The sequence below is a fragment of the Gastrolobium bilobum genome, unplaced genomic scaffold (genome assembly GCF_033153095.1).
Source record: "Gastrolobium bilobum isolate Gb01-03AN ecotype WA unplaced genomic scaffold, APGP_CSIRO_Gbil_v1 utg43050, whole genome shotgun sequence".
Classification (NCBI taxonomy): Eukaryota; Viridiplantae; Streptophyta; class Magnoliopsida; order Fabales; family Fabaceae; genus Gastrolobium; species Gastrolobium bilobum.
Genome location: NW_026895216.1, coordinates 26,259 through 41,836, shown reverse-complemented (window position 1 = coordinate 41,836; position 15,578 = coordinate 26,259). Strand labels below are relative to the sequence as shown.

At 34.3% G+C, this 15,578-nt stretch overlaps 2 protein-coding genes across 2 annotated transcripts; both read left to right on the top strand.

Moving 5' to 3' along the window:
* The first annotated feature begins 1,456 nt into the window (after positions 1-1,456).
* On the top strand, positions 1,457-5,109 carry LOC133300414 (probable disease resistance protein At4g33300). The gene is made up of 5 exons (XM_061499952.1): positions 1,457-2,184; positions 2,559-2,953; positions 3,087-3,442; positions 3,561-3,766; positions 3,857-5,109. The coding sequence occupies exons 1-5, from the start codon at positions 1,494-1,496 to the stop codon at positions 4,681-4,683; spliced, it is 2,475 nt and encodes an 824-aa protein (XP_061355936.1). The 5' UTR covers positions 1,457-1,493; the 3' UTR covers positions 4,684-5,109.
* A 4,175-nt stretch (positions 5,110-9,284) lies between these two features.
* LOC133300419 (probable disease resistance protein At4g33300) lies at positions 9,285-12,378 on the top strand. Its single transcript, XM_061499965.1, has 5 exons — positions 9,285-10,049; positions 10,176-10,570; positions 10,697-11,052; positions 11,144-11,355; positions 11,452-12,378. The coding sequence occupies exons 1-5, from the start codon at positions 9,362-9,364 to the stop codon at positions 12,276-12,278; spliced, it is 2,478 nt and encodes an 825-aa protein (XP_061355949.1). The 5' UTR covers positions 9,285-9,361; the 3' UTR covers positions 12,279-12,378.
* Positions 12,379-15,578: the final 3,200 nt, after the last annotated feature.

The window sequence follows — 15,578 nt, the reverse complement described above, 5'->3', positions numbered from 1 at the left end:
TGGAATTTTTATTTTTATTTTTTTGAGTAAACACCATTTTTAGTACCTGGCAATATCTACGAAGTCCTTTTCAGTCCCTGACAATAAAAAAGGACCAAATTGGTCCCTAAAAGTACTAGAAAAGGGTCACTCTACATATTTGGGAGTTGACATAAGGACTAACATGACCCTTTTTTTGTAATTTCAGGGACCAATTTGGTCCTTTTTTATTGTCAGGGACTAAAAAGGACTTCGTAGATATTGACAGGGACTAAAAAGGGTGTTTACTCTTATTTTTTATATCGACCTAATTACCTTTTGAAGAGGAGAATTGTTTTTGGTATTCCTTTAAGTTTCAACTCTTTGAGTCGATTATAAAACTATTCCGAGTTGAAATTTAGTTAGAGTTAAAGCTTTTCACTCTTCAGACAAAATATATTTGGCGGAATCAAATTCAAATTTTTTTTCACTCTATTCAATCTCTATTAGAGTTACAAAGTGGAACTTTTACTAAAGGATTCCCTTTTTTTGGAATATTTTTAGGGCTAGCTAATACTAGAAAGTCGAAACGTCCTGTTATATATTATATATATATATATATATATATATATATATATATATATATATATGAGGTACACCATCTAGCATTAAAAAAATCAGTGTTATCAACCCGAAACCCGGTGAATCGATCATCTGATCGGTTCGAGTTAAGTAGTAGACCAACCATATATTAAACCCGATGAAAACCGATTTAAACCAATCGGGTTTTATCGAAACTGGTGACCCGATCAAGTCATCAAAATCGAAGGGTCATGCAATTTTATTAAAAAAAAAAAACTAAAAACCAAAATTGTATCGTCTCGTCTTAAAAAAAGTGTGCAACTCCTTTTAAAAATATTTGTAATTTTGTTTGCTAAAAGTATATTCTCATATAATAATCTCAAATTTCAGTTTCAAAAACTGAAATAATTTGTGAAATTGTAGATTAAGAGAATGTAACATATGAATTCTTTTCAAATCCATTTTTATAGGAATAGATGTTGATAATTGTCTTATACTTATTAAAATGGTTATTTGAAAATATTTGATAGAAAAATTATAGCTATGACAACGTTGCTGAAAATACCTTCCCTTCTCTTCTTTTGCTAAATACGATGCAAATTAACAATAAATATGTGACATTCGAGTCACATGACGAAAAGAATAACAATAAAAAATAAAAAAGCTAACACTTTATCATTTTAGTTGAGTCGTTTCTCCTTTCTGAGACATGCAAATGAATCTTCTGTATCTAACAAACATGATAAGTGTTAAGGTAAAAAAAAACTTTCACGGAACAGACAGGAATATACCATAAAAATAAATAAAAAAATAAAAAAACAGAGCAAGGGTATTATAGTCAAATCACGAACCCATCAGTGACAGGTATTAGTACTATAAGACTAAGAAAGGAAAAGGAAGCTACGTGAAGCATACTCAGTTAGTTAGTGGGGTGGCGGCAGAGGGCGGAGACAATGGCCCTGAATGACTTCTTCGCCGGCGAGATTGCGACGGAGCTTCTGAAAATGCTTATAAGCATATCTCGCAAGTCCCTTCTATGTAGAACAAGTGCTGATCAACTCATAACTTATATTAGCGAATTACTCCCAACCATTGAAGAAATCAAATACTCCGGCGTGGAACTCCCGGCTCAGCGCCAGTCACAGCTCGATCGTCTCTCGGAGATTCTGCGCTCCGGCGTGGAGCTTTCCCACAAGGTTCTCTCTTCTAGCCGGTGGAACGTGTACAAGAACTTGCAGCTTGCGAAGAAGATGGAGAAGCTTGAGAAGAACGTGTCAAGGTTCATGCAGGGTCCCATGCAGGCTCATATATTGGCTGACGTGCACCACACCCGGTTCGAGATGGCCGAGCGGTTCGACCGTGTCGACGCCTCGTGCCGGAGGTTGGAGCAGTACTTTGGGGCCATGAAGATTGGGGTTGGTGGTGGAGGGTGGGTTGAGGAGGCTGTGAGGAGTATGGAGAAGGATGAGACTTGGGTTGAGGGTAGTTTTGGGAATTTGGGTGTGGGTTTGGCTTTGGGGAAGAAGAAGGTTATGGATATGATTATTGGAAGAGATGATGCTTGGGTTGTTGGGATTTGTGGGATTGGTGGATCTGGTAAGACCACTCTTGCAAGAGAGGTCTGTAGAGATGATCAAGTTCGAAGTAAGCAATCAACAACACTTTCCTTTTTCATCTTCTTTATTAATCTTTGATGTATTAGATAGTAATTTATATCTTTAAATATATCATTGATTATTTAACTAATTCGGTTCAAGCATAATTGGGCTTGTTATATATAGACGGTTTTACTCGAACTCGAGATATCTGATTAAAAGGAACAAGCTCCTTACCACTTGAAATAATAATGGTTATAGGTTAAATTTTTATATTATATCTTTATATGTATGTTTCTTAGTATCACATTAGATGATGACACTTCATTGTTTAATTCTTGGCATTGATATTGCAAAACTGCAGAATTATTGTTGGTGGGTGCGTTTCAAAAGTTTTTAATTTTTAAGAGTTTGTTTTTGCAGGTTATTTCAAGGAGAGAATCTTGTTCCTGACTGTCTCACAATCCCCAAATGTGGAGCAGCTCAGGGCAAAGATTTGGGGGTATATTATGGGGAACGAAAGCTTGAATGCAAATTATGTGGTTCCCCAGTGGATGCCACAATTTGAATACCGAAGCCAAGCTCAAATCCTGATTGTTCTTGATGATGTATGGTCACTGTCCGTGCTAGAGCAGCTTGTCTTTAGAATACCTGGTTGCAAATTCGTTGTTGTGTCCAGATTCAAATTCCCAACAATTTTAACTGCAACTTATGAAGTCGAATTGCTGAGTGAAGAGGATGCCTTGTCTTTGTTCTGTCACCATGCTTTTGGACAGAAATCAATCCCTTTTGCTGCAAATGAGAATTTAGTCAAGCAAGTAATGATTTGAAGTTGTGAATTTTGTCCCTGCACATTATTGATTGAGTAGTTTATCTGACATACAGTGCTATATGGAGCTTCTTTGCTCACACCTTATTTGCTGTTTTTTTGTATCAAATGATGGCAAACAGGTTGTGGCTGAGTGTGGAAGGCTTCCTTTGGCTCTTAAAGTGATTGGAGCTTCTTTGCGAGACCAAACTGAAATGTTTTGGTTAAGTGTTAAAAACAGGCTATCTCAAGGCCAAAGTATTGGGGAATCCCATGAAATCAATTTGATTGAAAGAATGGCAATTAGTATCAATTACCTACCAGAGAAGATCCAGGAGTGCTTCTTGGACCTTTGTTCATTTCCTGAGGATAAAAAAATCCCTCTAGACGTTCTCATCAATATGTGGGTTGAAATCCATGATATTGATGAAGCGGAAGCTTTTGCTATTGTTGTTGAGCTCTCAAACAAAAATCTCCTCACCTTGGTGAAAGAGGCACGGTATGCAACTTGGAAGCATTTTTTTACTGGTTTTGATAGTTAATTTTCTTTGTTTTGCCAGTTGCAACAATAACCAATAGCATTATTGTAAAACCCTTGTTATATTTTTATCTTTCAGTGCTGGAGGCATGTATAGCAGTTGCTTTGAGATTTCTGTTACTCAACATGATGTTCTGAGAGACCTTGCTCTTAACTTGAGCAACCGTGCGAGCATTAATGAACGTAGGCGATTGGTAATGCCAAAACGACAGAATGGACTCCCTAAAGAGTGGTTTAGATACAAGCACACACCATTTGAGGCTCAGATTGTTTCAATTCACACAGGTATATATGCCAATCCCTCTCTAAAATGCCCTTTAAACTTTTTCCTTCCTTGTTCTACCATTCATCTTTGTGATGAATTATCTATTGCAGGTGAAAAGAAAGAAGTGGACTGGTATAATCTGGAGTTTCCTAAGGCTGAAGTACTGATTATTAATTTCACATCCAGTGAATACTTCTTACCACCCTTCATTGATAGAATGCCAAATTTGAGAGCACTAATAGTGATAAACTATAGTGCATCATACACTTGCCTTCACAATGTTTCAGTTTTTAAGAATCTGTCAAACTTGAGAAGCCTCTGGCTTGAAAAAGTTTCCACCCCTCACTTATCAGGCATTGTCTTGAAAAACTTGAGCAAATTGTTTATAGTCCTATGCAAGATTAATAACAGTCTAGAGGGGAAAGAGACAGACCTAGCCCAAAATTTCCCTAACCTCTCTGAGCTCACTCTTGATCACTGTGATGATGTAACTGAGTTGCCCTCAAGCATTTGTGGAATAAAGTCACTCCACAACTTGAGTCTCACAAACTGCCACAATTTGAACCAACTTCCTGTTGAATTAGGCAAACTAAGATCTCTAGTGATCCTCCGTTTATATGCTTGTCCAGATCTGAAAACACTTCCTCCTAGCATCTGTGACATGGTTAGATTGAAGTATATTGACATATCTCAATGTGTTAACCTTGCATCCTTCCCTGAAGAGATTGGTAAATTAGTAAGCTTGGAGAAGATCGACATGAGGGAATGCTCCATGATTAGGAGTGTACCAAAGTCTGCAGTGTCATTGCAGTCTCTGCGACTTGTAATTTGTGATGAGGAGGTTTCTGGGATTTGGAAAGATGTTGAGAAGGCCAAGCCAAATGTCCATATTCAAGTATCAGAGCAATACTTTGATCTGGACTGGCTTAAAGAGTGAAAATGGAAATTATCTTGAAGGGGTGAAAATTATGACACAATCTTTTTGCTAGTGTGAGGTACCATACCACAACTTGTGTCATTTCAAATGCCAAGTTCCTAAAGTTCATCAAAGAATGCAAGTATCAAATGGTAAACACAATCCTGATTTTGTACCTTAGTCATTCATCAATACTTGAATATCTCTGTGTCTCTGCTATGCTCATAGCTAGAGCTGCACTTTCTTTTCTATCATTTACGGGTTACAGCTGTAGCCTATATATGCCACGGTTTGCAGTGGCAAATGATTTGTATGTGCTTAGTTAGATAAAAAAAGGGTGGATTGAATAACGTCGACAAAAAGATTTTAGATATTACTCTTGCTAATAATGCTTAATTGATAAATTATTTGTAAGTAATTATTGTATCTTTGTTGAAACTAATAACATACCCTACTCTTAGAATCACATACCTTCTCTTTTCTAAACTTTTGCTTCCTAAAAAAAATGTTTTCATTTTTTCACAGGAAAGTAAATTTCGATTTGATCAAAAGATAAAGTAACCAAAGTAAAGATAAAGTTAAAAAAATAAACAAAATAAATAAAAATGCTTTGTTTCAGTTTTCCCCCTTGCGACGTCTTTAGATAAATCAGCTCTGGTAATGAGTTGTTTTAAATAAATTAGCTGTTGAGATATATAAAAGTCTCCCCCAACAGCTTAAATTTTTTGGTTAAATTGGTTCTTTATATTAGCATAAATATTTTAAGGAAATATATGCATATGTGGCGGGAAAAAAAATCCGTCACATGGAGCAAAAATAGAGTGAATCCATCATTTAATTATTTCTCTCTCTTTATGGGTTTATTTCTCTTTGATTTATTTTATATGGCAGACTTTTTTTTCTCTGCCACAAATACAGAAATGATATTCTCACATTTTAATTGTAATAAGTTTTCACTCTTTTACGTATGGGCTTAAGTTTTCTATAATTGTGGCCGAAAACAAATTGTTTGCGCCACAAACCAAAAAAATGGACCCATAAATTTATTTAAAAACAAAAAACAATGTGAGAGCGGTGGCAAAAAAATTTCTCCAGTCGATGTAGAAATGATTTTCTTTTTATGTTCCTATATTTATTTATTTTCAATATCACTCGATTAAAATTTCATAAACAGGAAAAAATGATAAAAGTTAATTAAAATTATAATCTAAAGATGTTAAAATAAATAAGATAAACATGAAAAAAAAGACAACTAAAATATCTTATCCTTGAACAAATATGTTCTTGCATGTCACGCGTCATAAGTAGAAAGTTAGAAATTTGCTACTTACTTTAAATTAGAAGAAATAATCATTTGCGGACTCTGGACCTGTTTGAAATGATTTTTGTTTTTATTTAAAAACTCTTAATTTTTTTATTAAAAAAAACAAAAATAAAAACTGGTTTCAGGAACTTGTTTGAAAAAACAATAGATAAAAAATATTGTTTGGATAAATAATTTTTTAGTCACTTTAAAAACCAAAATATTAAGGGAATACCTGTGGTGGATGCCTTCGTAGTTCGTACAATGTACATGCCTTAGCAAATAAGCGTTTCACAACTCATGGAAAGTGTTAATCTAAGCAAAATTTGATACCAAAAACCTGATTAAACTGGAAACACGAGCAAAAGCTTGAAGTTGCTGGCATCACTTGCAGTGGGTTGAGAATGATGCTAATGACAGTGCCCCATTCCATTACCATGATAAGGAGAAGAAAGAGACGTAAAGCATTTTCTATTTTTATTTTTTTTAGTTTTTTAAGAGAATAGATTATTCTATCTATTTTTTTAATTACCTTATTTATCACTCTTTAGTATTGTTAGATCAGAATTTTAACTAATCTTTATTATTTCTTTCTCTTTATCTCGAGATGTTGGAGATTGATAACTAAGTTAAGTATAAATAAAAGTGTATAAATTACTATTAAGTAGTATTTGATTGGGAAGAAGTGTAAATTTTGATGACTAACTGAACGTGGGTATCTATCATAACCACGTTTGGTTGAAGGTTTTGAGTTGATTTTCCCATCTAAGAGTGTTGGCTAGCAAACGAGGAAGATGACCAAAAATTGGAGAAAGGCACTGTTGAGAAAGCCGTTTGACCATGTGAAATTGTAGAACAAAATCGGATAAATTGGAGAAGAGCATTGTTGAGAAAGCCGTTTGACACATTATTTATTGTGGTTCGAAAGATGTAATAAAACGTAGGTGTTTTTACGAGGATATTTTTGTAATTTCATTAAATTTTTCCATCAATATTTTATCTTCAACCAAACCCATTCAGAAATTTAATTCAATTTTTATGATAAAATTTTGCCCACCAAACAACTTTTTTACAACTTTCCTATCTAACTCATTTTTCCTCCAGATCCCTAGTATTTACATTTCCTTAATATTTAAAAATTTCTCCCCAACCAAACACTACCTTACTGCAAATATTTTTACACTTTCAAGAATTAAAATAAAAATAAAACTTTTTCAAAAAATAATTTTATAAAATATAAAACAAAAGTTACAATAGGACCTAGGTCTAGCCTGTTTCTATTTTTTAAAATTGAAAACAGTTTTTAAAATTAGAGAAAATTTAAAAAAAAAAAACCTATAACTTTCCTAATAATTGTTTATCCCCTTCTCAAAATTTTGAATCATTTATCCCCTTGCCTTAAATTTTATTTATCATTTACCCCCTAAGTGAGGGGGGTAAATGATAAAAAAAAAATTAAATAAAGGAGTAAATGATTCAAAAAAAATTGTGAGGAGATAAGTGATGGGATTTTTGAAATTTTTCCTTAAAACTATAACGAGCAAAGCCTAATAATTAAGAGTATAAATAGGTTAAGCGATCCATGATCATGTTTAAGTTAAATTTGACCTATTATATTTAGTAAAATAAAATCGGTTTGGACCTTAAAAAATCCGTTTAAAAAATTTCTTTTACAAGTCTTGGCTTGTAATTTTTTTTTAAATAAACCATTTATTTTAATAAAATAAAGAAAAATATTATTTAAATAATTTCGAATAATAAAATAATTTTAATTTTTTTAATTCTTGAAGGTGTAATAACCTTAAACAAGCTAACAAGTCTACGCCACCTTTTATTTTCTCAATAGAGGCCAAATCAGATTTATACGTTAACTTGTATCAATTAATTGAATATGTCAGACTTAAAATACTTTGTTCAAACTTCACCTATTTAAAGTAAATTCCAACTCTGTCGAGCCCATTTACACTTCTAACAACGAGCCCATTTACACTTCTAACAACATCTTAATTCGTAGGACAAAAGATCATTTGAAAGAAAAGGAAAGGAATTTAATGGGTGAATTCTTATGATGGGCACACAACAATTTGGCAAAATAGTTTGGTACTACAATTTAAGGCTTTAATGCTTCTACAATGAATATAGATAAGTTATATACATTTATTCTCAAAACGACGTCGTTTTAGATTGAAAGATTAAAAAAATATAATTATAAAGATTATTATAACCTTAAAATAAGTTATAATTATAAAAATACATTGATTTTTACCTCAAAATGACATCATTTTGAGCTTAATATAAATAATTTATCGATATTTATTAAAAAAAAAAACCAACCCACAATTTAATAATAGGAATCTATGATATACCCACTTTCCTACAAAATTACAAATATCAAGTAGCATTAAAAAAAGGGATTTGGATCCTCTCAAGTTTAAAAGTGATCATATGGTTTGATCACAATTACTCATTGATGACGAGATAAGAGAAAAAAAAATTTAATTAAGTGATTGTGATCAAACCATATGATCACATAATCATTTAAAATTATTTGATCATATTATTTGATCACAACTATTTTTAAAATTTAAACATAGAGAAACCAAATTCAAAAAAAAAAACATTTATCGTAACCTAAAATAAAGGTGATAAATTCATTTATAAACTTTTTTTTTACATACTTACAAACTATATTATGTTTGACTAGTAATACTGTCAAGTGTGTATTACCGGTCAACACGTGTAATTTGTAAATAAAACATTTTTAATATTTTTTTTTGTGCGGTTTTCTTTTTTGCTATATTGTGACGTGGTAGAGCGCTAACACGGAAGAGTGACCATTTTGTCACACTTGGCAAAAAAATTTACCAGACTGCCACGCCAACAGTAAATTTTACCAAAATGCCACGCTGCACCCTTAGCCGTCGTTGAAGAAGTCTGAAAATATAACAAATTCGCATTATCTTAATCTTAACTCTTAATTATTTTCAGACTTCTTCAACGACGGCTAAGGGTGCAGCGTGGCATTTTAGCAAAATTTACTGTTGGCGTGTCATTCTGATAAATTTTTTTGCCAAATATGACAAAATGGTCACTCTTCCAGCTAACACCCTGTTTGACCTGTCGGTTGAATCTTAGTTCCCATCTTACCATCATTTAAAACGAATTCTGACAAACGAGGTTAAGGTAATAAAAAGTCACTCACAGTAGTAACCTGTAAGCAAAATTGTAGCATCAAGCAAGGGTATTATAGTAATTAACGTATGACCGCTATAATATAAGAAAGAAAAAAAAGGACAACAACAAGATGGGGACGTGAAGAGAGAAACAAGCATAAGCATAAGCATAAGCATAAGCATAAGCATAAGTAGTAGGTGGTGGCGGAAGAGGGCGGAGACAATGGCCCTGTTGGACTTCTCCGGCGAGATCGCCGCCGATATATGGAAGACTCTGGTAACCATTTGCCGTAAGACTATTCAGTGCAGAGCAAGCGCAGAGCAACTCATAACCTATGTCCGCGAACTCCTCCCCACCATAGAAGAAATCAAATACTCCGGCGTTGAACTTCCGGCGCCGCGGCAGTCGCAGCTTGATCGCATCTCGGAGGTCCTTCGCTCCGGCGTGGAGCTTTCCCACAAGGCACTCTCCTCAAGCCGGTGGAACGTGTACAGGAACTTCCAGCTTGCGAAGAAGATGGAGAAACTTGAGAAAACGGTTTCAAAGTTCTTGCAGGTTCCCATGCAGGCTCATATATTGGCTGACGTGCACCACACCCGGTTCGAGATGGCCGAGCGGTTCGACCGGGTTGATGCCTCGAACCGGAGGATGGAGCAGTACTTAGGTGCCATGAAGATTGGGGTTGGTGGTGGAGGGTGGGTTGAGGAGGCTGTGAGGAGTATGGAGGATGATGAGACTTGGGTTGAGGGTAGTTCTGGTAATTTCAGTGTAGGTTTGGATTTTGGGAAGAATAAGGTTTTGGATATGATTGTTGCAAGAGATGATGTTTGGATTGTTGGGATTTGTGGGATTGGTGGATCTGGTAAGACTACTCTTGCAAGAGAGGTTTGCAGAGATGATCAAGTCCGAAGTAAGCAATCAAAAAAAACACTTTCCTTTTTCATCTTCTTTTATTAATCTTTGATCACTTAATTTACTATGTGGGGTTATGGATCATGTTAGTTTTTATGTAATCAAATTGCTGTGTTTTTTGCAGGTTATTTCAAGGAGAGAATCTTGTTCTTGACTGTCTCACAATCCCCAAATGTGGAGCATCTCAGGACAAAGATTTGGGGTTATATTATGGGCAACGGAAGCTTGAATGCAAATTGTGCGGTTCCGCAATGGATGCCACAATTTGATTGCAGAAGCCAAAGTCAAATCCTGATTGTTCTTGATGATGTATGGTCACTCTCTGTGCTTGAGCAGCTTGTCTTTAGAATACCTGGTTGCAAATTCGTTGTGGTATCCAGATTTAAATTCCCAACAATTTTTAATGCCACTTATGAAGTGGAATTGCTGAGTGAAGAGGATGCCTTGTCCTTGTTCTGTCACCATGCTTTTGGACAGAAATCAATCCCTTTAGCTGCTAATCAGAATTTGGTCAATCAGGTAATGGCTTGAAGCTGTGAACTTTTTCCCTTTACATTGATTGAGTAGTTTCTTTAAAATACAGTGTGCTATATCAAGCTTCTTTGCTCACCTTCTTTGTTGTTTCTTGTATCCAACGGCTAACAGGTTGTGGCTGAGTGTGGAAGGCTTCCACTGGCTCTAAAAGTTATTGGAGCTTCTTTGCGAGACCAGACTGAAATGTTTTGGTTAAGTGTTAAAAACAGGCTATCTCAAGGCCAAAGTATTGGGGAATCCTATGAAATCAATCTGATTGATAGAATGGCAATCAGTACTAATTACCTTCCAGAAAAGATCAAGGAGTGCTTCTTGGACCTGTGTTCGTTTCCTGAGGATAAAAAGATTCCTCTAGAAGTTCTAATCAATATGTGGGTTGAAATCCATGATATTCATGAAACAGAAGCATTTGCTATTGTGGTTGAGCTTTCCAACAAGAACCTTCTCACCTTAGTGAAAGAGGCACGGTATGCAACTAAAAAAAAGTTAAATGTCTTGTTTGGTCTCTTAACAATAATAGCATTATTCTAAAAACCTTTTGACATTTTAATTTTTCAGTGCTGGGGGTATGTATAGCAGTTGCTTTGAGATTTGTGTTACTCAACATGACATACTAAGAGATCTTGCTCTTAATTTGAGCAATCGTGGGAGCATTAATGAACGCCGAAGGTTAGTTATGCCAAAAAGAGAAGAAAATGGACAACTCCCTAAAGAGTGGTTGAGATACATGGACAAACCGTTTGAAGCTCAGATTGTTTCAATTCACACAGGTACATATATACCAATCCCTCTCTAAAATACTTTCTATATTATCATTTTTTTTTCTTGTTCTGTGATTCATCATTGTGATGAATTTCACATTGCAGGTGAAATGACAGAAATGGACTGGTGTAAACTGGATTTTCCTAAGGCTGAAGTGCTGATCATTAATTTCACATCCAGTGAATACTTCTTGCCACCCTTCATTGATAGAATGCCAAATTTGAGGGCATTAATAGTTATAAACCACAGTGCTTCATACGCTTGCCTTCACAATGTTTCAGTTTTTAAGAATTTGTCCAACTTGAGAAGCCTCTGGCTTGAAAAAGTTTCCACCCCACACTTATCAGGCATTGTCTTGAAAAACTTGAGCAAATTATTTATAGTCCTCTGCAAGGTTAATAACAGTCTGGTGGGAAAAGAGGCAGACCTAGCCCAAAATTTCCCTAACCTCTCTGAGCTCACTCTTGATCACTGTGATGATGTAACTGAGTTGCCTTCAAGCATTTGTGGAATTCAGTCACTCAAGAACTTGAGTCTCACCAACTGCCACAATTTGACCCAACTACCTATTGAATTTGGAAAACTAAGATCTCTAGTGATCCTCCGTTTATATGCTTGTCCAGATTTGGAAACACTTCCTCCTAGTATCTGTGACATGATTAGATTGGAGTATATTGACATTTCTCAATGTGTTAGCCTTGCATGCTTCCCTGAAGAGTTTGGTAATTTAGTAAGCTTGGCAAAGATAGACATGAGGGAATGCCCCGTGATTAGGAATTTACCAAAGTCTGCAGTGTCATTGCAGTCTCTGCAGCTTGTAATTTGTGATGAGGAGGTGTCTGGGATGTGGAAACATGTTGAGAAGGCCAAGCCAAATGTTCATATTCAAGTACCTGAACAGTACTTTGATCTGGACTGGCTTAAAGATTGACTGTTATCTATGTTCTTGTGATGTTTACATTCCAATTCTTTGTAAATACTTGCTCCTAACCTCTACTTGAAATGGAAATTATCTTTCTCCAAAAATTAAATTCCAATTATGTCTGAAGTTAGCAGTAGCCAGTGATAAAATCCAATCCAATTCTATTAATAATTACAACAAACAAAATTGTCAATTTATTTTCTTTGTTTTCTAGCATTCATCATAAATCTAACTAATCTGTGGACCTGTTCAACTCTTCGAATACCATTAATCTCTCTAAAGAACAAACTTCTTATCTCTTCATCCAATGATTGTAGGTAAGAATGTCAATTTCTGAAAGCATGTGATGTAAAGGGTTTGCTAAAATTGAACACTTTCTTTCAAGATTCACATTTTCCAATGGTGCATTTTATGAATGATATGTTAAGTAAAGTAGCAAAAATAATGACATAAAAAGTAAGGCGGCTAGAAAAAAAGAAAATGCATCCACAGATTTCCAAAAGCAAATGGTTTTTCCATTACTAGTTGGAAAGTTAGGACAAAAGTTAGGACAAAAAATTTGGACTCTTTAGGCCACCATATCATGATATACGTATATGTAAAGTGTACATGTACGACCTGTTCCAATCACATACCTCCACCAAAACAGCCTGTTTGATTGAAATCTAAGAAAACGCGTAAGAGATGCTGAAAAAAGCGAAAGCAAATTTGTGTTCAGTAGAATCGCACAAGTCACTTTCATGTGTTTGCTGAGAAATTTCCTTAGTCGATTTCTTATCTATCTTTCATTTAATAATCTACCTTTGGTCAATATCTTTATTTTATCCTTGTTTATTTTAATCTATGAATAGTGAAAGTCAAGCCTCCCCCAGTCAACTTGATGAGTGTTTTTTTAATGTATATATCATAAGCATTTTTGATAGGTGCATTTTTAATTTTACCCATAACAAATATTGATTTGAGTGCTTACAAGTTACAATGAGTCAATAAGTAATATTTATTTAAAAAATTTCCTTTAAGTACCTCCACTTGTTTATTTTTATAACGTCTGACTGTTTCAAGAATAAATGATTATCTTCACATATTAACACTGGACTTTTTAGCTGATTTATCTTCACTAGCACACTTTTTGAAAAAATTTCTCAGGACGTCATCCATCCCAGAATTACTCCAAGTCAAGCACGCTTAACTATAGAGTTCTTCCGTTCCGGGTTACCGAAAAGCAGATACATCTTGTTAGTATAGGTAGTACCAATTAATTCTTATAAGTTATTTCCAACTGTACCGTCTCATACCAGCACATTCTCTAGAATTCCTCTCTCGAATATTGATTCAATTCATTCATGTACCCCGTCGCTGGAAGCATGTCAGGAGCCGCTCCCTTGTTTGTGCCTTTTTGCACCGACGATCACTCCTCGCCCTCGTCAGCGCTCGGATGTTACAATTTTTCTATCTTTTTTTTTTTGGAAGCATTAAATCATGCTTATGTCTAATGCATGATACCACTTACAAGAAATCATAATTTCTGCAGAGTCAGAGGGACATAATTGACATAAAATACATAATTGAGAAGGATAGTTTTATTTTTTAGACTCGGACTTGTTCATAATCTCATTAACAATCAAGTCAAGATTGGACCAACTTAATATTCAGATAAAAAAATTCAGAGGTTATGTATAACTACATTATAAAATCTTATAAAAATAAGAAACAAATTATTGGGTGATCATATTATATTATACAAAAATTATTAATTTAAGTAAAAAAAATTCTTACAATTTATGATTAATATTTAAAATTATAAATTTAAAAATACTAAATAACATCAATCTAACTAAAACTAATTTAAAACGTGGACCGTATATGACCTGAAAATACATTGGGCCCAAATTTGAAATTCTAAACCCGAATAAACTTGTTTTGGGCCGGAGTTACTAGACAATATGGGTTATTATGCTTGAGGCATATCAATTATATCCCCTCTAGTGGGATAACAAAATAAGAACATCAATGTATAAGGGAATAAAGTGACATCAAATTTAACCATATAATAAAAACTTATAAAATAGTATATAGATAACATTATTGTTTTTAAACCGTTGGTGGTTCGTAAATGTGTCCCATGGTGGGTGAAATATGTCAATTTAGAGGTGTTCATAGTGGCAATGATAGAGACCAAAGCACTGTAAAGGCTTCCCATGATGCTACATATCAAAGGGAGAGTGTGTGTGAGTGGTTAAGGTGACTACATATTTGTGCAGAGTGACAGCTCTTGAGTTGCATCCAGTAGAAGATACCCCTTCAATGTGAGAGGAGAGTACTTAAAGAGGGGATGCCTCTGTCAAGCGTGGGAAAGAGAAAGTGGAGAGTTGTCTTCTTGTCAGCCTAGCTTTTTCAAGTTAGGCATGCTGAACCCACAGTGTCTGTACAAGGGCAGCAGTGCAGGAAAAAAAGAAAATTCCTAAGCTCATCATGAATGTCCTCTAAAAAGTTTTATGTATGGGCTTTCAAGACTAAAACCCAAGTGTTTAGACTTGTAGAATGGGTCATAAAATAATCCCCATACTACTCACCAGCACAAAAGTCACGCGGCATTGTGCCAGTCAATTAATATCAGAGTGGTGTTATATGACAAACTATGCCTTTTACTTTCTGGTGTATGTTACTTTCTATTTTTATTTAGTTTATCTTCGACAATTTACCTTTGTTTAGTTGTTAACTTTACATCATTTAAAATTGAATTATGAATTTATAAATACAAAGCATCCTTCAATTAAGTAACATAAAATGATCATAAAAAATTATATCATGCGACCGGAAGAAATAAATTTGTGACTTACATCCTAAACAATAAAAAAAGGGCAACCTAAAGGTCAGAATAAAATAAACATACACAGACAAAAATAAAGACATGATTTAACCAACAAAATTTACTATATTTCCACTAATAATCTTTTAAATAAACTACATAAGGGTAGTATAATCTTATATGGATATAACAATAATAAATCTTACACTCATTCTTGATAAATGCTAAGATCGAGAATATAATAACACTAACATAAAGTAATTCTGATCCAATTAAATAATATTCGTGTTTAAATTTTATTTAAGCAACTATTATTATAAAAAGAATCTATATAACATTATCCTTAATCTAATTTTTTAAGTCACCTGCAAAAATATAAATCACACCTAAGGGTAAAAGGACTCTTGAAAATCTTCATCCAATTTCCAACATAGCTCACTTTCTCTTCTTTCATATATGAAAAAAATCTAAGACCTGATATGAGAAAATAAAAAAGAACG